Source organism: Lagopus muta, chromosome 1, assembly GCF_023343835.1.
Source record: "Lagopus muta isolate bLagMut1 chromosome 1, bLagMut1 primary, whole genome shotgun sequence".
NCBI lineage: Eukaryota > Metazoa > Chordata > Aves > Galliformes > Phasianidae > Lagopus > Lagopus muta.
The window spans coordinates 141,905,440-141,930,021 of NC_064433.1; the positions used below are offsets into that span (position 1 = coordinate 141,905,440).

At 37.3% G+C, this 24,582-nt stretch overlaps 1 protein-coding gene across 7 annotated transcripts in view; it reads left to right on the top strand.

Annotated features, from left to right (window-relative positions):
* FGF14 (fibroblast growth factor 14) overlaps positions 1–24,582 on the top strand; it is a 390,756-nt gene that overhangs the window by 345,952 nt on the left and 20,222 nt on the right. For 4 of the 7 annotated variants that reach the window (XM_048929398.1, XM_048929439.1, XM_048929450.1 and 1 more), the window contains 2 exons: positions 9,541–9,595; positions 10,336–17,339. The exons of the other annotated variants lie outside the window; for them this stretch is intronic. In XM_048929398.1, the coding sequence (XP_048785355.1) occupies positions 9,541–9,595; positions 10,336–10,652 (372 nt within the window). In that variant the 3' untranslated portion in view covers positions 10,653–17,339. Of the gene's footprint in view, positions 1–9,540; positions 9,596–10,335; positions 17,340–24,582 lie in introns of those variants that run through there. 7 annotated transcript variants of the gene reach the window in all.

Below are 24,582 nucleotides of genomic sequence, written 5' to 3' on the forward strand. Positions count from 1 at the left end.
CTAGAGACAGCTCTCAAGTAAATAAGCCAGTTGCAACTCTTGACTTAATTAAGTGCAGAAGCCTGTAGCTGGAAATTTGAATTATGGAGGGACAAGAGAGGTCTGTCCATGCATCATCTAAACTATGTGCCCATGTTTCTGCACTGCAGTCTGTCATGTTGTACTGAGCTCCAGCAGGTAAAGCGATGCCCCACAGAAAAGTTAAAATAACATATTCCTCCTGCTGTAGTCTCTACTAATAGAAATGATATGCCTTTAGCTGCACGTGCTTACAGAAAGCATTCTTTGTTGTTGACTGTGGTTTTAGATTTGCATACAGAACTCTCCCACCGAAAACACTCCCATTACTCTAGACTGTAGGTGAATACCAAATTCTCTGGGTTGTCTACAAGTCTGCCAGTGACAACTATAAAAAGGGTCCAGGGCTCAGATTGTCCTTGTATAAACTGCCCACTGTACATGCCAAGACACATTCAGAGCCTACATTCTGTCTAAACTCAAGGAAGATGATTAACCATGAAGGGTGTTTTCTATTCCGGGCCACCACACCCTGTTTTTTGCTAGAGCCAAAGGAGAACAGGATGGCCAGCACTCAGGCTGCCAAGTATGGATGATTCATGGAAGCATCACAGTTCAATCTGGACATTTATATTTTGAAACTCTGGTGGAAATCTTGGCAATGTATTTTTATCCTTATCCTAATTATGAGTGTTGTAAATAACTACATACATTTACACTATATCAATTTCCTGAAATTATATTGCTCCCCATTCTTTTCTGTTTGCTTTGATTTTATAAATCTGAGCAATTTTTTACACAATTAAATATATAAGGAATTGTAAGGCCTAATGCAGAAATGTTATTAATAGCAAAATATTTTAGATCCAACACAGCTGGGCTGCTTTTAAAAAAACACTTTAACGACACCAAATAACTTTGTTGCTCATTGCTTTTCATAATAATCTTTATTATGTGTCTTCAAGAAGTACCTGCCCAATCTGTTTTAAACAGTTTTTTTCAGCTCCCTTCCATGAATATCCTTTGCTGCCCTACCCTATTTCCAGACAGAAGCTTTTACGTTTGATAAAGGAGGTTTTTAGCACTATAGTAATCTGCTAGGCTGCTTTTCCAGCAACAGAAGGCAAAGGCATTTTTGTTTGGTATGGATTAGTCTTTATTAAACTGCTAAACTTGGTGTTGTCTGAGAATCCAATAATGTAGAGGAGAATGTAGACTATCAGCTGAAAATAGATGGAATTAATGCAGTATTTCCCCTCCTGTGTTACTCCTGTAACTAGCAGCATTCAGTAGGTTTTACATACTGACAGATTCATTCAGCAGAAAAGGCACTGGTTCACGTTTGGAGTTTCTGAAAATTGCATGACCAAACAAACATTAGCATTTGCAAACAACCTGTCAGATTAAGGCTGAAAAATAAACAATAGCCTCATGGACAAAATTCATCTACCTCATGGATTTCCTACACCAAGTAAGGTCAAAAAAAAACAATGGTTAGACATAGAAACATGTAAAACTTTTTGAGCAGGTAGGAATAACTTTTTCTTAGTATGAAGTTTTACTTCATTTATTTAGTTTTGTTCATAAATAACAGTTCAGAAAAGATTGGTGATAGTGGTGAAGTAGTAAGCATGTGGTAATAACTGACTGCTTGAAGAGATTGAAAGGATAAACGGAAATCAGCTAAGAGCCTCACACTGACTAACACTGTGATAAATTTAGGACAAGACTACCAGGGTTTGTGAGAGAAAATAATAATTATAAGACGTTTCTGAAGTGTTTGGCTCTGAAAATTGCAAGACAGGAAGGCAAAAGGTATTGTTAGTAATGAAAGTAGTGAATTAAGGTTACTAACATTGGTGAGATCCCAAGTGAAATAATGTTTGCAGTAAGACAGCAGTTGGATTAAGGAAGATGAAGAGATGTTTGAGGAAAGATCAGCAGTTGCTTTTTGAAGCTAACTTTGAGGTTACCAGAACCGGTCAGCACTGTGCCCCTTGGAGACACTGTTCTTCTGGAGAACTGCATGAGCTGAATTTATGCCTGTTATCATTTCCCCATATACTTTAACAAAGAAAATGTGCACTTAAAAATTTCAGTGTTCTGCCTGAAGTTTCAATGGTTTCTGAGCTGGCCTGCTGTGAGCCACGTTAGGCTACTGTAAGCCAGGAGCAAGCATGTGTTTTTTGATAAACTCATAAGCACACAGATGTGGCATTGAGAGCAGTAGAGAGAGTAAGTGAGACAGATTATGAGAAGGGAGTTTTGTTGGCACTTAGATGTTTGTGAGGTATTTGGATTTGCCACTAAATCTCAGTCCTTAGAAAACCACATTTCACTTTAAAATATACTTACTAATTTTATTTGTCATCACTGTGCTATTTACTCTACTAACCAGAAGATAAACCGTCCTTAAAAGTCCTTAAAGACAGACTCTGTTCTGATGAAATTGTAGTATCTTATGGATCTCAAAGCAGTTATTTATGCATGTTAATTTTACAAGATCACATGCAGTATGGGGTGGTGACTAATAGGATGTTTTGTTCCCTTAGTAAGATTTATTTGTGGGTATGCTCATGGCTGTTATTATCAGAGCTGGTGACACTTTAGAGTGCTCTTCAGTTCTCAGAGCAGAAGTACTCATGACAGGCCATGTTTGGTTGCTGCTCATACATGAAAGGGTTAATAATGTCGTACAGTTGTGAAGTAAGCTTATGGATATGGTATCGAATGATTGCTTTAGACAGCTCTGTGCTGCAGATTGGGAGCACGAAGAGACTTTTTAGCTTGGGTTCTCTGGTCTGCATATTATCACAGCCCCTGCCAGCCACTGATGCCCTCTGCTTTGCCCGTTCCTTGCAGCATGTACTCAGGCTGTTGTTCATTCCTCTCTGTTTGCCTTGGGTTAGCTTGCATGTTTTCTTTCCATCTAATTCATGTATCTGAGGAGGAAAAAAAGAAAAGATGCTGCTTTACATCTCACAAAAAAATAATTGTTCTTAGTATCTTGGAAACACCTCCCAGGCTGCAGTTACTATGGTGATAGATGTGGTATAAAGGTGTAGATAAATTGTTTTATCAATATGAAACTTCGTTTTGCATTTTTCACTGAGATTTTTTGATGCTTTTTCATTTTCTCTTCTACAAACTGAGTTGTCCCTGATCTGATAACTGAAACAACGTGCACTGTTTGAGTACCTTTTCATGGACCCCATGAAGGAATACAGTTTGAAGCAGGAATAAAATCTGGAGCAGGAGCCAATAACAATTATTAAAGTATAACTTTTTGATAATTCATTTATACCAGTGTATGGGAAATGTACATACCTGCCATTTTGGTAAGTCATACTACTTTCAAAAATTCAAGTTAATGATAGAAAAATAATATTTTAGTATTATTTAAGTGTACATTGCTGGAGATTCCTGAATAGTAAGTAATTCTTTCTTAAAAATACAATTTTCCTAAGATATCTCAGCCTGTTTAGGCAAGCAAAAACATGTAGGGTTTTCCATCTGCCGTTTATGAGTACATTTTTATTTCATGAGTGAAGACCTCTATATCATCTCTCCTGTTCTTATGGTCTATGCAATTAAACTGGAGAACGAGTTGCAAATCCTGTTGCAACTTTTAAGAGGCGAGAGTAGAACTGGATTCTAGGCACCTCTGTGGTTTTTGGCTTTGTATATTTTCTGTCTGTTTTTATTGATGATGGTGTTTGTTTTTATTCTTCTGGTTAAAACTAGGAACACATCAAGTCAGGCATGAGAAGTTCTGCTGCTGTTGATTTAGTTTTTTTTTTTTTTACTGTTGCAGTATGTGCTTGGTAAAGCTAGATAGTAAACCGGCAACACTTCAAATCCTGAGGTTCCACAATGCTGATTGCATTATAGATTCTTATAACACCAAACAAAATAAGAGAAATGAAACACTGATTTCAATAAAATTATTGAAATATTTTGCAATCATAGCATTTGTCCATATATTCCCTATTTAGTACTTTTTCTGCATCTCATGGCACTAGATTTTCTTTCCTTCGCCTCATCAATTAGAATGGAATCAGTCTTCCAGGCATGGGAGATGACCATGACCATGACCAGTATAATAGAATGAGGACCTCAAGGGGGCAATTAAACCTACTTATTTTCAATATCAGGAAGAAATGGATATCTCTGTGAGGTATGTCCTTCAGCTGGCTATACGGTATGATTTTGGGGTGGCTCTGTGTGGAGCCAGGTGTTGGACTTGATTCTCCTTATGGGTCCCTTCCAACTTGGGTCATTCTATGATTCTATGTTTCTGTGATATAAGAAGACTAGATAGCTAAAGATATGCAGAGGAGATCCTCTACATCCAATTCTATTGGATCTCATATATTCAGTGCTGCTGGTAGTGTGGAACACATGTCCTATGTTCCAGAAGCATGTACTTATGTAGTTGTAGAAAACTGAAAAGATGTGTGCTTACATGCATTAATATATGCATCCTTGCCTTGCTTTTTGTCTGTCTGGCAGGGATTTAGTATTTTTTTTTTTAGAGGTAACTAGCATATTTAATTCTTTTCTTAGTAATTCCAGAGAATTTTTTGGAAAAGGTCTGGATTATTTCATGTGAGACCAGTGGGGCTGCAAGACACTTTGAGATATGAGAAGCAGCAGTCAGAGGTAGAGTGCTGCAGGAGAGAGGCGGCCACAGCATGAAAAGGTGTTCCTGCAGCTGCAGCAGCCTGCCTGCCTGCCCTAATGTAGGTCACCGACTGGAATGAGGCTGTTCTGGGGGCATATGTGGAAAGAAATGGCAAGAAGGAAAAATGTGGCTGACGCAGATGTAGTTGGAGGAAATGTGGTATTTCCAGCTCCTGCCATTGAATAGCACCATTCAAGGCCCCTCAACAGCCGTCTAATATTGTGGTATAAGTACAGTACTAAATGAATAAATATCCTGAAAATATTGCAGTTAGCAGTACTGAGAAAAAGTTATTTGTAGCAACTGAAGCTGTGCAATTGTAATATGTTTTTGATGCCTCTGCTGCCAATAGCTTCAGACAGCTGGATAATGACTCATAAAGAACTAACTTGGAGCAATTCTACTGTCCTATAAACCCCTCCTAGATTTGGATTTTTTTTTTCCCCCTCCAAAAAAATTAAAAAAAATGCCATCAGCTACTCAGTTTCACACTAGTTGGCCAAACAGCATGGATTAACACAGGCAAATTCAAAATGACATGTTTTGTTTTGTCACAGCTCCTCAGCATATAGGGCAGCTCATAAAATGTGTCAGTGTGCAATGCTTTGCTCCAGGAGTTCCACGAAAGTGTTGTTCAGTGCACAGCACTTGGCAAACTGTTTTGTATGAAGGCCAGAGTCATTTGCAGCAAGATTAAGTTTTTAGAGAGAGAGGATCCTGATCCCTTCCAAAGTCCACATTTTGGATTTGGGAAATTGTTTGATTAAAACCAACAGAACTCTGCTGGATAGTGCAGCAGTTCATCTGTGGCTCTCCAAGTCTGAGCAATAATGGTAACTCCAGTTATTCACCCTCATCTGTCAAGAGTGAGATCTGAACTTTAGATCCGGGAACGAGATACAGGACTGTTATTCTTGAGGAACAACGCTTTGAAACTGTCCAATAGCCCCATAGAGAAACCAATTTTATGTCTTCACTCAGTTAGCAGTGTATTATCCACTTACATTCATTATAGGTTAGGGCAGGAGAGCTCAGAAATTTGCAGGAAAAAAACCTCAATGTGCTGCTGATGTACTTTGGCTAGCACTGGTTCCATTCTTACAATAGCCTGCTGTTCTTTTATTTCCTTAACTGTAAATTGTATACATCTGCACTCTGGTTTGCTTCTGACCTGAGAATTTTCTCCTTATGTGCTCCACAAAAAGATGCTTATTTGCTTCCTCCCACGCTTTCAGAAAAACAGCTTCAACATTTTGTCCCTGTTTTTTGGGTGTTGTTTTGAGGTGGGGTTTTTGTGGTTGGCTGGGTTTTTTTTTTGTTTGTTTGTTTGTTTTTTTTTGTTTTTTTTGGCAACTAAATCTGCCCTTGAGTGTTTTGGGTGATTTTCTCAGACAGTCATTTCTCTGCACTGAAAAACTGTAACAAAGATTGGTATCAGTCCTGGTCTCTGATTGTAAGTTATTACAGGGCTTATTTCTCTATGTACTGGAAATGCTGTACATATGTTGCAAAATATTTGACAGGTTTTGTGTCCCAGGCTCAAAAATGATCACAGGGTCACATGCAGGAAGTGACCTGCACCCTTCTGTTCTAATGCTTCCATTTATTTGTTGCTGTCTGCTCAAAGTGGTGGATAGGCCAGAAGTCAGCATCTATTTTCTTGTTGAATATAGATAAAGGGAAATTTTGTTTGAGAACAGTGGAAACTCCAATCTGCAGCATAGCTAGTGCAGAATAGAAAAAGCTGTGTAAAGGCTTATCCTTGATGCCAAGGCAAAGCACTGAGCTTAGCATTTGCATGGGGCTGGGCAAACCGTGAAACAATGTGTGGGACTCGCGCAAGGCATGCAATGTACAACTTTAAAAGTGACATGAAGGATCAGCACAGTTTGGGAAGCAATGCAGGCATTTACAAGAAGCAAGACTGGTGTAGGTAAAAGAGTAAATCAAGGAAGGTAAGCAGACAGTGTTAGGCAGACAAAGAGCTTTTTCTGAGTATTTTGGGAATCAGAAATATTCCTCTGTTCTTATTTGTTGTGAGGTTCTTAATCTTGAGATCTGCTTTTGCTTGTGTTCCAGCAGAAAAAATGGGAATAGCGATGTCTGCTCACTTCTGTGAAGCAGCCAACAATGTACCATACAGAAGTCTGCCTTGCTTTTACATATTTCTAATTGAAATACATAAGAATACTACTACTATTTTTCAGTGTAATTTTGATGGAATTTAAAGGATAGATTAATTTAAGCTGTTATTAAATTTCACAAAACAGACAGAATTCTGAAAATACATTCAACTTCAACCATATGTCGTTTTAAAAGTGGTGATTGGAAGTGAAAAAGTAGATTAATTCTGACTATTTCTTATGGTACTATAAAGGGTAATAACAATATGGTGAGTAGGAGTCCTAGGGCTGATATACTGCAAAAGTTTATTGCAAATCAAAACTAAGTGTGGTGTACAGAAAAATGAATTATTTACTATTCTTTCCACTAATTAAATATTTTTCAAGTAATAATTTATTTCTAATGCTACAAAGTAAGTTCATTAAACAATATGAATATAATGAGGTGGCATGTCCTTATTGGCTGAAGATTAGTCTTCTGATTTACTTCAGAAGTAGACTGAAGCCATGATTACAGATATACAGACCATATGGATTGCCAAAAAAAAAAAAAGAATTTGCTATTTCTTGATTAATTTTGTATCATCTGGTGTTGATTTCATTAAATGTTATTATTTTTTAAATATATATATATATTACTGGATCTTTGCCATTTTGAATGTCTTTCTAGCTTTCTTCTTGGTATTGGTATGTCAACTAAGAAAGGGGATATTTATTACTTAATTTGGGGAATATTTCATATTTTAAAATGGGCACTTGGAATTTAAAGAGTTTGAGTTGTTGGTAGAGTAAATATAATCTGATAAAAACTAATTTAAATATGTCCTGAGTTAGAAATTACTTAGAGTGTTTTGGATATATAATCTGTTAGTTGCAAAAATGATCATTCACTGTTCCACCCAACTTATCAAAAATTGTTGATTCAAAAAATTATGAGATCTAAAAAGAGGTAGTAAATATGAAAGATCATTTCATTTCCTCTTTTCTTCTGAACAAGAGTATTTACTCTTTAAAAGCTATATGAGAGTAGTGAAGACTGAAAGCTTTTCTATTTATTACTAGAGAGTTGGCATTCTCCATTAATTGCAGACCAGTATAGAAAGTCAACTAATACCCAAATAAACATACTGAATAGCCTTTCTCACAGTGGACTGCTTTGAGAAGGAGGTTGGCCCTTCTGAGGTCTCTGTGAACTGAGTTTTTCTGGGACTGTGATAACTGCTGCTGGAGCTGAATAAGTTTAGCAAACCTCCACAGCCAAACAAGCCCCAGGTCCCATGTACTGGCCTAACATCCAGCCAATGGCCTGGTACAAGCAGTGAGGCCACCCTTCTCTATCTCTGCTCTACATATAGGAATAGCAGCTGAGTCTTCCTTTTCATGAGACAAGAAGAGGAGAACTCATTATTTCAGCCTTATCCTCATACCTGTTGTAAAAGTGAAGGGTTGACTGGGAGCTTCATTGTTCTTCCTATTCCATGCAACTCCTGCTGTTGAGCTCTTAGCTCTCAGCAATATATGGTAATAAAATAATTCAGCTTATCTCTCCCAGGGCTTTTCTCGTTACTTCTCTGTGTACACAAGACTCATTTACTTCTTCAGGAAAATCCCTGGGGAGGATTACAGCTCTTCTTTGCAACTATACTCAGCAGGAATTTATCTCCACAGGTGTTAAAGGATATCTTGACGTCACACCAATTTCTGCTATAGGGTTAAATAGAATATTAGGATTCCTGGTGCTCAATTGTGTTCATTTTTGGTGCAGATTGGATAATTGTTTTTTCTGTTAAGAAAGATCTGCAGTGATAGAAATTCAGTGCTTGTCGAGTCCCTGTATTTATCTTGACTGAGTAGCTCTAAGTGATTCAGTTTGGTGTGTGAAAATACTTTGCCAAAATGTTGAAACAATGTGGGATTGTTCAGTTGTCTACTTAACCTGGTTTAGAGATGAAACTATGGATGAAATCTTAGGGCTTATAAAAGATAATGAATGTGTGATTTCGTAGTTACAGTTGCTGTGCTGTTTTTGTTTTTGTTTTTCAAACGTAAGTGCCTTTAACTTAATGATTGCAAAATAGATTAGCTTTTTTTTCTCCATATAGTCTTAGAGATAGAATTGAAACATGATATGATTTAATAAGGAGGTCAGAATACAAGGGACAATATAAAAGATGTCAGTTATTAATAATTATAATTTTGACTTCATTCCACATTCATCTAGAGGCAGAGATCATCATGTTTTTGGATGCCTTCACTTCAAAGAAGAGGGACAAGTGACTGAATGCAGTTGTTCAGTGAAACTGAAACAGATGAGTGCCATGTTTTGAGATAACAGAAGAATCTCTCTGATTAATACATTATCTCTGAGTGTCTTTTTATATCATGGGTGTACTTAGCTGCTGAGGCATTCAAAATACTGTAGCTCATGGGATCTGAAACACTAAATTGTACAATAGCATCTAGTTTCATAGGGCAGGTGTGTTTATCTCGGTGTCTACTTACAGAAACTTGCATTGATAAATATCTGGTATGCTTCATCTGTCTTCAAATAACTATAATTCATTATAGTTATTCATATGTCTTAGTTTCAAAATATGAGTGTCCTCCTAATGTCAAGTACACTAATTAAGCTTATTAATATTTATACGTATTTGCACCTTGGGGCAATGGAGTTTTAAGACAGCTATTTTATTCCATATAAAATAAATGTTACAGGCATTCTCATGGATGCAGCAAGGCCTCTCTATTCTTCACAAAGAAGAGCTGTTCTGTAAGTAATGTGTCTGCAGCTTCCTTCCCTTAAAACAATTAGAGAGTGCTCAGGAATATGGATTCAATTCAGATGAGAGTATCCAAATCAGTAACTGAATGTTCCTGATTTTCATTTTAATAAAATAAATTATAGCTCATAACATTTTATGTTTCAGTAAGTAATTTCATAAATGAGAGCTATAAATATTATTTTTTAAAAAAAATAACACATTGATGATTATAAGTGATTTAAGTGTACTTTTACTTTGCTTTAAAATATGTTCTCTGTTGCTATTCTGCTCTTTGGCCCTGAGGATTGACTCCTGGCAGAGGTTTAAGCCAGTCACAAGAATGTTCGTGCCATCAGAGCAGAGAAGATTATGCTAATATTGTAGTTTTTGGATGGCGTTTAGTTTTTTCATTAAAAAGTCTGTAAAAAATAATATTATTAAAGAATTCCTCCCATTTTGTACATTTATTTCTGTTGTTCTTTCAAAACAGTGAATTAACAGTAAAGGAAAGTATGTTTCGTGAAGAATGTGAAAACTTACTTGCTTTTAACTTGATGATACCTACAGAATGTCCTTACCTTGAGTTTTAAACAAGAACGGACATATGAGAAAAAATAAAATAAAATAAAAAATTATAAGATGTAAAAATGCAGTTGCTCAGGGGCATGATTTTAGATCATAAAACTAATAAAATCATGATAAAGAAATGGCCTCTATAATATAAGCCTTTGTATCTGCTGTATTTCAGTGAAGGGAGAGATACAGTACGAAAAAGACAGGGATCTCTTGGAAAGAGTCCAGCGGAGGGCCACGAAGATGGTGAAGGGCCTGGAGCATCTCTCCTATGCGGAAAGGCTGAGTGAACTGGGTCTGTTCAGCCTTGAGAAAAGAAGACTGAGAGGGGACCTGATCCAGGTCTATAAGTATCTAAGGTGTGGGGGGCAGAATGGTGAGGCCGGACTCTTTTCAGTGGTGAGTGGAGACAGGACAAGGGGAAACGGCCGGAAACTGCAGCATAGGAAGTTCCGCACAAACATGCGCAAGAACTTCTTTACAGTGAGGTGACGGAGCACTGGAACAGGCTGCCCAGGGAGGTGGTGGAGTCTCCTCTGGAGATGTTCAAGACCTGCCTGGATGCCTACCTGTGCGACCTGCTGTAGGGAACCTGCTTTGGCAGGGGGGTTGGACTCAATGATCTCTGGAGGTCCCTTCCAACCCCAACAATTCTGTGATTCTGTGATTCTGTGATATTCAATCCTAATGTTCATTCTGTGACCCAGTCAGGACCAGTGTCCTTCACCCACTTACCCACTCCATTGGAAAAACAAAATAGAATCATACAATATCCTGAGTTGGAAAAAACCCACAGGGATCACGGAGTCCAATTCCTGGCCCCACACAGGACCAACAAAAACTAAACTAAACCCTGTGTCTGAGAGTACTGCTCAAAGGCACCATGAACTCCAGCACTTGGGTCCATGCCCATTTCCCTCGGTCACCCATTCCATGCCCTCTGTCCTCTGGTGCAGAACCTTTCCCTAACACCATCTTAACCATTATCTGATGCAGGACCTTGTCTTTTCCTTGTGTCCTATCACTGTCACCCCAGCTAAGAAATACGTGATGTTTAGGCCTCTGTTACATCTCATCTATTTATCTAGGAGGCTTACCTTACAGCTTACTACTGTTAGGCTCTATAGCAACTTCCCAGCAGATCCCAAAATGTAAGCCTGCATGTATGCCATCCAGAGGCCACCAAGAGAAAAAGCCACATCCTTCCTGTCATTGCAACCAGCTGCAGCCTCCAGTGTTTCCTGCTCCAGGCTCCACACCCCTGGCAGGAGCAAGACTGGTGACAGAGAAATGATCTTGTGGCAGACCCATAGTGTGGCCTGCTTTTGATAACCCTCAAGGTCTTACCTGACTAAACAGCCATCAAAATCCTTGCTTTGAAGCTTCTTAAAAAGCCCACCCTAAAGGCTGACAAGTGCTAATGAGGCCATGCTCACTCTGAATACAGGCAATAACTTTTAAGTGATCTCTGACACGTAGTGTAACACTCAGAGAGCCATGCCAGACATATACTGGTTGATATTTGGTGATGTTTCTGGCCAGGTGCACCTGTGTAGTTACTCCCTTAATTTCAATCTAAAAATTAGATTTAACTAAAGAGAACAATCCACCTTCTTTTTAAAAAGCAGATATGCTTTTATTAGCTATGCTGAGCTAATTAAAATGTTAATTTTTAACCCCCATTGAGAACCTAAAGTATTTTTATATTAGTTTTCCAATCAGTGTAGTAATTCAAAAATTTTCTCTCTGCCTTGTATTCCAGTGTAAATTAGGTAGGAGTCAGGCTTGCATTTAGCAGATACACGTGCTGAGACACCAAACAGCTCTCTGGGGAAAGGCATGCCAACTGCAGGTGGTGCACAAGTTGTGAGCCTCAGGCGAGAGACAGACACTGTGTGAGTAGAGAAGGCATCATTTTTTAAAAATTATTATTGATAAGAACAAATAATAAGAACAAAAAATAAGAAATAACTGCAGTAGCATTGTAAAGGCAGAGATAAGCTAGGAAAATACAAAAAAAAAGAAAGCTTTTTTTCCCCTTTTCTTTGTAAGCATGAATCCATTTATTTAATTTTAGTTTCTAAAATAGCTTTGTTAAAATGAATTGATCAGCTAAGGCCAGAGCAGGATGGCGCTGCTTTAGAACAAATTCTCTTCTTACTAGAGAGCTTTGAAGAAGTGTTTTGGATGTATGGAGCTGAATATTGGCTTCAACATGCTGGAAACAATGATGTCAAAGCTGGAATAAGCAAAGTTAGTGCCAGATGAGTCCCATGAATACTCAGATAGGAACAGAAAGTCTGCAAGTTTGTGAGGATTTACTGAATCAAAATAAGGCTGAAGACGACAGTTTCCTGGATCGCGTCCTTACCAGTGACAAGACACAATGTCACCAGTACAAGCCAGAGTCAAAACAGAAGTTCATGGAGTGGCAACATGTGAATACTTCATAAAAGAAAAAGTTCAAGATGCAGCCCTCAGCACGTGAAGTCATGTGCGTTGTCTTTTGGGATACGAAAGGGGTGATCCTTCAGCGTATCCTGGAACCAGGACAAACCATCAGTTCTGACGGCTGCATAGTGACACTGACTAAGCTGAAGGCTTGAACTTCCAGATTCACACCAGAGAAGCCCATCTCCTGCAGCACCAGGTCTGAAAACGTTGGAGTACACTGCCAGTCTTGAATGGACCATCCTACCACACCCACTATATAGTCCAATTTGGTGCCTTTTGATGTCCATTTGTTTGCACCAATGAAAGATGGATTGCATGGGCAATATTTTTCTAGCAACAATACAATCATAGCGACTATGAAACAGTGGATCATCTCAAATAGTGCAGATTTTTAAAACTGTGGCAGGCTTTTGTTCAACATTGGCATAAAAAAAAAACATAGATAATGGTGGTGGTGATGATGTTGAAAAATAGTATTTTGTAGCTCAGAATTTGTTCTATCAAATACCGTTATTGTGCTCTTTGATATAGTTTCAATGAAAATAAATAGTAGGCATTACTTTCAGAATGACCTATGTAAATGAGCCACTGGAATATCTGTATTGCTTTTTTTCTGAATTTCCATAATCTCATCAAACTTTGTCCCAAGACTATTTCATTTATTTGTACTGGCGCTCCCAGATTATTTCCTGACCTTTTTTTTTTTAATCTATTTATCTGTATGCTCTCCTGCTTGCAAATTTTGTCCTCCATACTCATTTCATAGGCTCTCTTTTTCTAAAGCACACACTCTGTTAAAACATCAGCAGAAAATCCTTTCCCTGCCATGCTTCATAGATTTGAATGTTAGTTTTGAGCCACGATAGATTTGTATTTTTTCAGTGTATCCATTTATATGGGAGTTAGATAGTGAAATATCCAAGTCTGTGTTCAGCGTTGCTCACTATGTGTGGACAAAACAGTGCTGAAATCACAGTGGGAACCTGTGGTCAAATTGGACCCTGTGCACTTCTGGGGCTTTCTGAGAAGAAGCACCATACATAAAATCTTAACTGGCTTGAAAAACAGGACAGAATTTGTGAGCTTGGGGAAGATTGTTAATGAGCAGATTTCCATTGCGTATTTTGGGTAATTAAATGCTTGACCTGATTTTCAGAAGGGGTGAGCACGCTGAGAGTAGAACTGTATGCTGCACAGCTGTATGTGTGGCCTCAAGGTGTCCCTGCTAAACAGGAACTCCAACATCGGAGTCTGTCTCCAAAAATGTTGGCTTTAAACTCAGTTTCCCTGGTATTGTGAGATACAAAATGTATGCAAGTACTCAAAGGGTTTTTTTCAACTTCCTTATTGGAGGTGGTGAGTGTATCAACTAGTACAGACCTCTGAAGATACATATAAACATGATAAAAAATGTTAAAAAAAAAAAAAAAAAAAAAAAAACACAACGGAAACTTTTTGTTTGCCTTTTTCTGTGAAATACCAGATTTGTTTTTGGTGTAAATCATGCATAGTGTAAACAGTGTGTTCTTCTGATTGCAGGGATTGAGAATTTCAGCAGAAACTATGCAGGTGATTCACAGTGGCTGTTTTCTCATTACTGATCTTGTGTAAGGAGACAAGAGAAACAAAGATTATTCTTCAAAAGTTGTTACAGGCATAGACGGATATATCCAAAGCTTCCAATTTTGTATTTGCTGGTGGCGCTGTGCTAATGGCTCCATCTTTTCCATGGTAGGGTTTGATTTGCAGGCTGGATGTTTTTGAGAAGCAGCAGAGCCACCACACCTGCAAAACCAGCAGAGCATCCCAACAGTGTAACTCTTGATCAAGGGTCAAGGAGTGGAGGAGGACTTTTCTTTCTCTGTGGGGCCCCCAGTACAGGAAAGATGTAGAGCTGTTATAGAGGGTCCAAGGGGGGGCCACAAAGATGATTAGAGGTATGGAGCACCTCCCCTACAAAGACAGGCTGAGGGGCAGGGCTTGTTCAGCCTAGAGAAGAGATGGCTGTGAGGAGCCCTCATTGCAGCCTTCCAGTATTTAAAAGGGGATCATAAAAAGGAGGGGAATCAACTTTTTACTCTGGTAGACAGTTATAGGACAAGGGGAAGTGGTTTTAAGCTCAAGGAGGGAAGATTTAGATTAGACGTCAGGGGAAAGTTCTTCACAAAAGGAGTGGTGAGGTACTGGAACAGGCTGTCCAGAGGGGTTGTGGATGCTCTGTTCCTGCAGGTGTTCAAGACCTTGTTTGATGGGGACCTGGGCAACCTGGTCTAGTGCCAGATCTGGAGGTTGGTGCCTGCCCGTATCAGAGGGTTGGAACTTGGTGATTCTTAGGGTTCCTTCAAATCCAAAGCCATTCTACGATTCTGTGATTCTATAACTCTGTGACTAGGAACTTCTCAAGCTCTTATCCACATCCAAACTGCCTCCTCTGCCCTTGAGATTTATCAAGTGTACTGAGCCTGCAAGACAATGCATCAGGAAGGATGATCAGGTCATAAATGCCAAAGAGGAGCTACATTGCTGCCTCAGTTTTTCAGTTCCCACTCTCAGTGAGTAAACTTTATCTCTTTACTGTCATTTTCTCACACCTGTATACTCAACCCAATGTAGAAATCAGATATTTGAGCAGAGTAATAGGTAACAGTCCCTAAGCTCAGTGCTCTTCTTCAGTAGCTATCAAATATATTCCCAAAGGAGTTGAAGTGGCTTGGACAAAGTCCTTAGGAAGTGCCACTAAGGTCAGGTTGAAAGTCAAAGAAGAAAAAAGAAAACAAGACAGCATGACACAGAAAATAGTTAGGAAATTCTTCCAAAAATCACATTTTTTTATGCCTTTTAAAATCTGCCTATGTTCTGTCCTTGGACTTGCACTTGGAGATTCTGGATGCATCAAACATGCTGCTCATTCAGTCTCTGTTTCACTGTGGAAACAGCCCCTTCTTTGGCCTCCCCCTTGTTATGAGGGACATGCATGTGCTTCAGAGGCCACAGGCAGAGATGTGGAAGGGCAGCCGTACTTCTGGAACCACTGTGCAGCAGCACAGATGAGATCAGCTGTGACACTCATTAAGTCTCACCAGCTTCCAGTCCTGGTGGAAAAATCCCATCTGTTGTCTCTTCCGCAGACCGGAGTGGAGCTCATGTATTTAGAACTCTGAGCTAAAGGCTACTGCAGTATTCAATGTGTTATGGCTACAAACAGAATAATTTTTTTTTTTTTTTTTAATGTATAAGGTATACAATGTATTTTTTCATTCCCAGTATCTTGTACGTTTTATTTAGTGGGGGAAAAATAGTACTGAATGACATCTTGTGTCATATTTTCTTCAAATGAAAAATCTATTTCAACTTGATCTAAAAGAAATTTTTGAAATAGGTAAAATGATTCCACTTTTCTCTGGTCCTTTTTTTTTGTTTGTTTTTGTTTTTTTTCCCAATATAGTGGAATATTCTTTAGACTTACAGATGTGAGGTTTCTCCTTCACCCACGTTCCCTAAAGAGATACAAATTCTTTTGTGTAAACTATTCAGCTGTTCCAATGTCTCTTTTTTTGGGTTGTTTGTTTTAAATTTTATTTTTCTGAAGGTATTTTTGAAAATCATGATTTGCAAGAAATTATGAGCAGCAAGGAAGAATTGCCTGTTATGCATTAAGGAAGAATTGCCTGTTGACTGTTCAAAAGTGGCAGTATTTGGAATGTGGGGGAGAAGCAGACATAAAAAAAAAACAAAAACAAACAAACAAAAAAACATCTATCTCTACTATTTCTCCATTTTACAAGATGGAGGACAAAATTTAGTTGTGATGAGTACTGAAAAATAGAATCATCTACACAGGCTTTGCTGAGAATGCTTAGATCTGTCCAGACTGTCTGTAAAGGGTGGACGCTAAAAGAAAATTGTACAAATTGCACAGAAATGTATTTCTATGCAATGGTGTTTTATCTGCATGGTTGCTTAATTTTAATAAATTGGAATTTCTGAAGTAATGTAATTGATTTTAATTGGCCTTTGTAGAAATAGTGTTGCCATTCATTACATAAATTCCTCATACATCTACCTCTCATGAATTTTTGATATCTCTTTGCCATAGACCCTGGTGCACTGTTCTGCTCAGCCTAATGCTACACAGATATAGCACAAAGTAATTTATTTCATAAAATTAATATTGTTTAAGCATTGTTGAAGCATCAAAACCACAAAGTCTTCTAGTTGGCTTATTCTATGCCTAGGATGGTGTCATGTAGGAACAAAAGATCATTCAGATTCAGCACCCATTTGGTTTTCTGTGTTTATACTGAAACTGTAGAATCAGTTAGTGCCAAAATATAAATATTAAATTTGGCAGGAATAACATACTGCTGGAATCTGAATTAGTTTCATGTAAAATAAATAAATAAAAAAATTAAATCTCCAATTCTAAAAAGCCACAAAACCTTAGATCTTAGAATTGTCAAGATATAGTATAGGAGGCAAAGCATTTAGAGCTTAGAAGGGGAGACAAAGCAGTACAGAAATAATATTAATGTGAAACTATTCCATGGAGCTGTCAGTGAGCGTATGAAAGCATAGAAGTTTTACAAACTAATAAACTAATTCTCTTTGGAGAGAGAGACCCTTCTTGATTACAGGCCACAGAATCATATAGTTTTTATCTTTTCAGTAAACTTAATTTAGTGAAGGAAGCTTAGGAAGGCTTGTGCCTTATTATGGAAAAACAGCTCCCACTTCTTATAAAATGTTTTCTGGTTAATAACTAAAAAAAAAAAAAAAAAAAAAAAAAAAAAAAAGGAGAGAAAGAAAAAAGAAAAAAACAGGAATAAGAGAGAGGTTTGGTTTCATCTATTTTAAGAAACCTTATGATACAGTGCTTTTGGGGCACGGAGCAAAAGAAAAACCACCTGGAAATGAGGATGAAACTGAGGATAGTAGAGCAGTGTGTTTATAACTCAAAAGATAGAAAGTGTCAACCAGAAGTCAAACTTTTGCCTTGTTTGATGTCATTTTAAGGCCACAGTAAACAGATACACAGATGTAAAAAATGTTGTGACATTTACAGGAAAATAGAGTTCATATGGCCTGTAACAATGTTTTTAATATACTGATGTTTTGATTACTGTGGTAGAAGGAGAAAATACTTTTCAAAAGGCTCTTGAAAGACTTGAAGGAAATGAACAACAAAGGAACTTTGATTGACAAATACAAAAAGGACAGAAAGAACCACAATCAAGGAGACTCAGCCGTACAAAAGTGCAGCCAGTGCTTGATAATGTGATGGCAGTCAGTAAATTAGTTTGCCTATCTAGGAAAAGTAATTACAAAGAAAGTTGTGATGGAAGAATTAATGTGTGGTCTAGTGGTGAGACACCATTTGCTTTTCCTTGATGAGAATACATATACATATCTTTAGTGTCACCTTTCTCTCAAAACAGCAAAACCCTTTCTCCTGTTTTGTTTTTTTTGTTTGTTCATTTGTTTTTGTTTTTGTCACCATTTTGCATTGCTATTTTCGGCTTTCTTAATGTCTGTGAGACCTTGTTACCTTTAGTTACTACAGTAAAGCTAGGAATCAAGTTTGTAGGGCGAGATGTGAGTGTCCTATATTTTGAATTTCCCTGCTGGTGCAGAAGCCAACAGGTTAGCATAAAGCATGAAGAGAATGTTTTGTCCACAAGATGTTACGCTTTGACATGCTTGAGCATATTCTCACTATCCTGGCTAAAGAGAAAACAGAAGTTTTAGTACAGGTAATAACGCAGAAGCTCGTCAGGTAAATTGAAAGGCATGAAAAAAAGTGTGAAGGAAAGTTATCAATGTTATCAAGAAACTCTCGTGTTGGAAGAGCCAGGAGCTATATGATAAAATTGTACCTATAACCCACAGTTAAAATAACTCTTCTCTGGCTACTGAGATCAAAGTAACCTAAGAGGCATCACCACATATCAGAGGAGAATAACTCGCTCAATTTCACTGTATTTCCAGCTTTTCTGAATTAAAAACAAGTGTTTGTTTTTGCAGTGTGGCTTGATGTATACCTTTCTTGTGAAACATGAAAACTCTCCTCAGTTTTGGTGAAGCCAGAGAAGAATGGTTTCCGATGGACTTGGAACTCAAAATGCCTGATGTTTTCATTCTCATGCTTTATGCATCACTAGGCCATTTTTAAGACATAAAACCAGTAATTTATTTCCATCCAGAATTTGCTCGTGCTTCTTATAAATGATCTAGTAGGGAACACCTTAATTTGTGCACTCACTGTGTTTTCTCTGCCAGTCGATGGTGGGTTACGAATAGATTTACTCTTCTGAGTAGATTATAATTTTGACCCTGATCCCTTGCCTTCAATTATTTTTGTATACACAGTTCAGTGGTGATGTATGTTTTCTAGATCAATTTATCTTTTCAGCTAGTCACTCAAGCCAAAAGAAAATGTATTCTTAATGTCATGTTCATTTCTCAGAAATGTAAATTCATTTTCAAGTAGTAATAAAGACAACCATAAGCTTGTATAAAATCTCATTGTTTCCTTGAAACATATTCACCACAGCTGAGCTTCTCTGCAAAATCTGTACTGTGTGTGGCACTCTATAATTAATTCTGTTGGAAAACAATACAGTATAGAGGAGGGATATAAAAGTGGATGTAGGGAAGACACAAAACTCCCAGTAGAGTTTTGTAGATGCCGAAAAAAGAGATTGTTCTTTTTTCCCTTTTGCACTCAGATTAGTAGGTTGGAAGAGTTCAAAGTTAGAAATGTGTGTATCTCTTCTTTTACTTCAAGATTCTTTATGACAAGATTAAAACCATTCTAAGATCAATATGTTGTTACCCATTCAATATTAAGTTCGATTTTCTACAGGACAGTTATAGGAATGTGCTGTAACAGACAATGAGGTGGAGGCTTGAGAGCAAGCTGCTAACTGATGTCATTGGAGATAGTCATTTCTAAAATAAAACTGATGTCATTGGAGATAGTCATTTCTAAAATTTATTCAGCAAATAGTAGCATTGATTACCAATTCTACCATTGATTGTCGGCAGTTATTTCTTAAAATCTTGCTTTGTTTATTGTTGTTACAAATGCCATTTAGACAACTATGTCTGTTTTGTTGTGTTTTTTTCAAATCTACAGCATATGTTTCAACCCTGAAACAAATAAAAAGCTGTAATCCTTTGCTACCAATCTGATTTTTATCCTTTTGTGATTTTTGCCAGACATCTATACGTTCACATTGTTCATAATCAGCCTTCATAAGCTTGTTGCTAAAAGAGGAATTTTATCAGAGCATCAGGATGTATTCATAATCATCCTGCTGTTACCCATCCAGAACAAAAACAAGCATCACTGCTGGGTGTATGTTACGAGTTGCATATAATCATCTCCCGTTTAATGAGGTACATTAAATTTCTGCTTTTTAAACATGTATTGATATATACTAAAGTGTCTAAATTGTTTCTTTTCACCACTTCTGACTGGTAAACAGCATGATGCCATTCCAAAAATACCTTTTAGTGGCTGACATTTTATTTCCCATTAACTGTTAAGTTAAAACAGGAGATAGAATGGATTTTATTTTGTCTTTGGTATTGATTCACTGTGCAGCTTTTGAGTGTTTGTCTGTGAATCTCTGCACTTTAACAGTCTTCTAAAAATGGATACTTGAAATAACAGCTATGTAGATGCTGTGAAAATTGAATAAGAACAGGAAAATATTTTTTAGATCTCTAAATGAAGTATATTAAGTGAAAACAGATATTTTCTTCTATTAGTGAAAATGCATGAGATACATATACATATTTAAATATTTTCTGAAGTTTGCCTGCAAAATATTAGCAAGAAAAATAGGATTTTTTGTTTGTATTCATTTATGATCTAGTTAAAGGATAGAAAACTTCACTCCTATGGTATTTTTTCTGAGCAGACACAGCTACAGTGAAAGAGGCTGCTCTGCTGGACAGCTCCTAAATATGTTTAGGAGAAAAATATACATACTCTACATAACAAGAGTTAAGTAACAAACATCTCAGGAAGTTGTCTCTGCCTCCAAGCCTTCAGTGGGCAGCTGCAGATTTTCTTACAGAATGGCTTTGTCTCCTCAGGTAGAGCTTTCTCTGGGCCTACCCCTCTCATTGCCCTTAAGGGCACCAGCATAAAAAACCTGAAAGGATGACAAAAGATCATCAGCAAGAAACTCTTACAATTGTCCTCAGCTAATTGACTTGTATTCACACTGTCCACTATCTTTTAAAAATGCTGATTCTTTAATCATGGAATAATTCATGCATTGAGAAATCATAAAAAGAAGACTACAAGCAGAAAAACAATTTCACAACTGTAAAGGAAAAGAAATAAATTAAAAACAATACACTAAAGTAGGCCACTTCATATAATTTGAGTGTTCCTGCAACTTTTTCTAGCTCCTCAGCTTGTAAATTACACCCATTTAAAACTTTCATAAATTCACACATCTTTTGGAAGGAACACATAGAACTGAAAGATTCTGAAGTATATCTTACAAAACACCTCAGAATCTATTTATGTTTACTTTTACATTTGGAGATACTTATGGAATCATCATAATATCATACTTGAGAAGGTAGACTATGTATATGAAAATGTACTGCCCAGCTGACATTACACAACAGTAGACAATTAATGTTGATAATGTACTAGTCAAGCAATGGCTGAAACTAGAATCAGATTGCTTTATCCAGCCTTACAGTATATTGCAGAACAGCAGAGATTTCATTAATGGGAACAACAGGGAAACCATTATCCTCCTTGGGAATTTTTTTGGTACTTGGTTCTTTTAAAATTCTGCATGCTTTCATGATGATTTATATTATTTGAGTTGTTTGAGATAAGGTTTGAGGTGGCTGGATGAAATTATTTCAGAACCTGGGGAAAGACAAGTTGGTTTATTTATGTTTTTCTCTGAAATGTTCCCTAACTACAGCAAAAGAAAATATTCCCTACAATGCGGACAATTTCTTTTAGTCATGACTGGGAGTGTATGCCTGTCTTACTGATATTGGATTTCCGTAATCACAGATGCTGTACAGGAGATAAAATGTCTTTTTGTGTTGATAAAACAAGGAGTTATGGCTGGCGTTTAAGCTGAAGCCTTAAAGATTTTTACTCCAAATTTAAATTTTGAAGGAAGGTAGGTGCTGAGGATTATGTGGAGAGGAGATTACACTCTTGGAAAAGAAAGAAGATATTTCACTAGTGCAAGGATTCTGGCTGCGTGTTCTTCAAAGCCAAGGTTGTTCTCAAGAAAGAGAGTAGACATTTCTGTGAAAGTTCAGAGCAGAACTGAAGCAGAAAAATAGTGTCACCTCACTCTTTATGTCTGTGGGGATGAAGGAGGATGTTATGTTTCACCACATGCTATAGTGTGTGATAGCTGTGGGTGGGCTGCAGCCCATTTTAAACAGATATTGACTGATTTGGTTTATCATTAGTTTTCATTTTGCTTCTCTTATTCAAGTGAGGCAACACTTTTTTATCAGTTCTCTTGAAGTATTCAATTTTTGGCATGTAGACACCACAAACACAGTTTAAGCATTAATTTTTGAGGGTGCTCCCCTAAATGCCCTTTCAGATATGTTTGAATTTAAACAGCCTTTTCTCACTTACTTTTAATTTGAGATTCATGATTCAGATCTGCATTATGGGCTTAATTTCTAAAACATTAGTTCACTTTTGAAGTCAAACTGTACAACTTTAAATAACATGTAACATAAAAACTTGCATCAAGAAAACCTTGTTCTATTTCATCCATATCTCACTGAGTTGATGACTCTGAAATATAGGTATCAATCAAAAGAATGTAAATATCTTAGCACTGCTTGTGATATAATATTAATTCTATGTGGATGGGGAGAAAGAGAGAAAGAGAGTTCCATTGGTCTCTTCAAGTAGAAACTAGACATCATTCTTGAAGTTATTATTTAAAATACACTTCTATCTGACATCATTGTTTAGTCTTGGAAGTAGTAAGTTTATGAAACTAATGGCCATGTGCAGTGCCTTGCATACAAGACATCATTGCTTGTAATCAATGATATTTTAATACAATCATCACTACTGGTCATAAGCAAAACAATTTCTTTGTTATGAAACAGGGAAGTCTTTGTAATCCAAACTGCTTTGCATTCTGTTCCAATCTGGACAGAAGATGAAGCCAAATTCAGGCTGCAATCAATACCGTCTTTAACACACAGAAATCTGTCAAGATATTTTTTCCTAGTCTGTGCATGCTATGGGCCTGTTACATGTGGCCTTATTGTAGAAACTCATGAGTGTACATGAATAATAGAACTGTTATGTTATTAATATTACCAGTCATACTGCTGCTTAACTAGAATGCCAATTCGAAGAATCATAGAATTATAGAATGGCTTAGCTTGAAGCAGAAATTAAAGGTCATCTAGTTCCAATGCCCCTGCTATGGACAGAGTTGTCAACCATTCTAACAGGCTGCCCAGGATCTCATTCAACCTGGCCTTGAATGTTTCCAGAGATGAGGCATCCACAACATCTCTAAGCAACCTCTTCCAATGCCACATCATCCTCTGCGTAAAAGATTTCTTCCTAATGTCTAACCTAAATCTCCCCTCTTTTAGTTTAAAGACGTTCCCACTTGTCTAATCACTATTAGGCAGAGCAAAAAGTCAGTGTCCCTCCTTTTTTGTAAGCTCCCTTCATGTACTGGAAGACTGTAATGAAGTCCACAAATTCTCAATCTGTTCATGATTGTTTTTCAGGGGCAGCTCTTCACAGTTAATCCACTTCTTAACATAGAGGGCAACTCCTCCACCTTTCTACCTTACCCATCCCTTCTAAAAAGCTCATAGCTCTCAGTCATGGCATTTCAATTATGTGAGTCATCCTTCCTTGTTTCCATGATAGCAACAAGACTGTAGTTTTCAAACTGCACCACGGTTTCCAATTCCTCCTGCTTATCTCCCATGCTGCATGCGTTGTTATAGAGGCACTTCAGTTGGCCTTTTGGCCACCTTACCTTCTTGGAGGAGCACTCCCTGAGAAAAATCTGAGGTTTTCACCCGCTGCTTCCTAAGTGTTAATATTTGCAAGAACATTGATTTACATTACTTTTCACCTAAATTTAGTTGGAAGTTGTAGGGTTCTTTTTTATTATTTTATGTTTTTGATTTTTTAAATAAAGTAGTGCTTGTCACTCAGATGGGTCTTTTAGAAATCCAAGATGGGAGATAGAATTATAGCTAAAGACTTTTGTCTTTACTGCACTCTCAATGATTCTTTAAAAAGCAGGATCACTGTTTCTTTTCTGCAAGATATCAAGTCTGTTTCTTTACTTAAATAGGTAAGTCTGCATATTAGGAATCTTACAGAGAACAGAAGCAATCCTAGCTCTGAAAACTCAATGTTGGTGTTCCCTGACTGTTAGAATATTTTAAGGAAATTTTCTGTCTAAAGACTGAAATGTGTGTGCACAGACTTCTGAGCATTTGCTTCTTTCATGGTATGCTTGTGAGATTGTCAGGTTCAGCTATTACTGCCTTTTATTCTGAAGCTTTGTTAGTAATAGTGCTGCAAAGTTCACAGTACAGCATCTAAAGTCTCCTGGAGTGTTTCCATTCCTCAGTATCTTCCTCTGTTAGTTTGTGCTTAGAAAATTCTGCCAACTGCACTCGCTGTTGTTGCTATGTTTAAAACTGAAGTGTGCATTAGGGAACTTTTAGACCCAGATCAGCAGCATCTTCTAAAACACAGGGAATGTTTTTTCAATTTATCTTTTATCAAGAAAGTATCTAACCATACATTGCTAGAGTTTCGACCATTTGAAGAGAAGTTCTTGAAGATGATTTTGAACTGTGTGTTTTGGCCACCTCAAGAGCTGGAAAAATTTGGTGGGGTTTCCTGAGTAGCTCTTTTATTCTCTCATATAAATATCTGTCAAATAGACATCTTGCATGA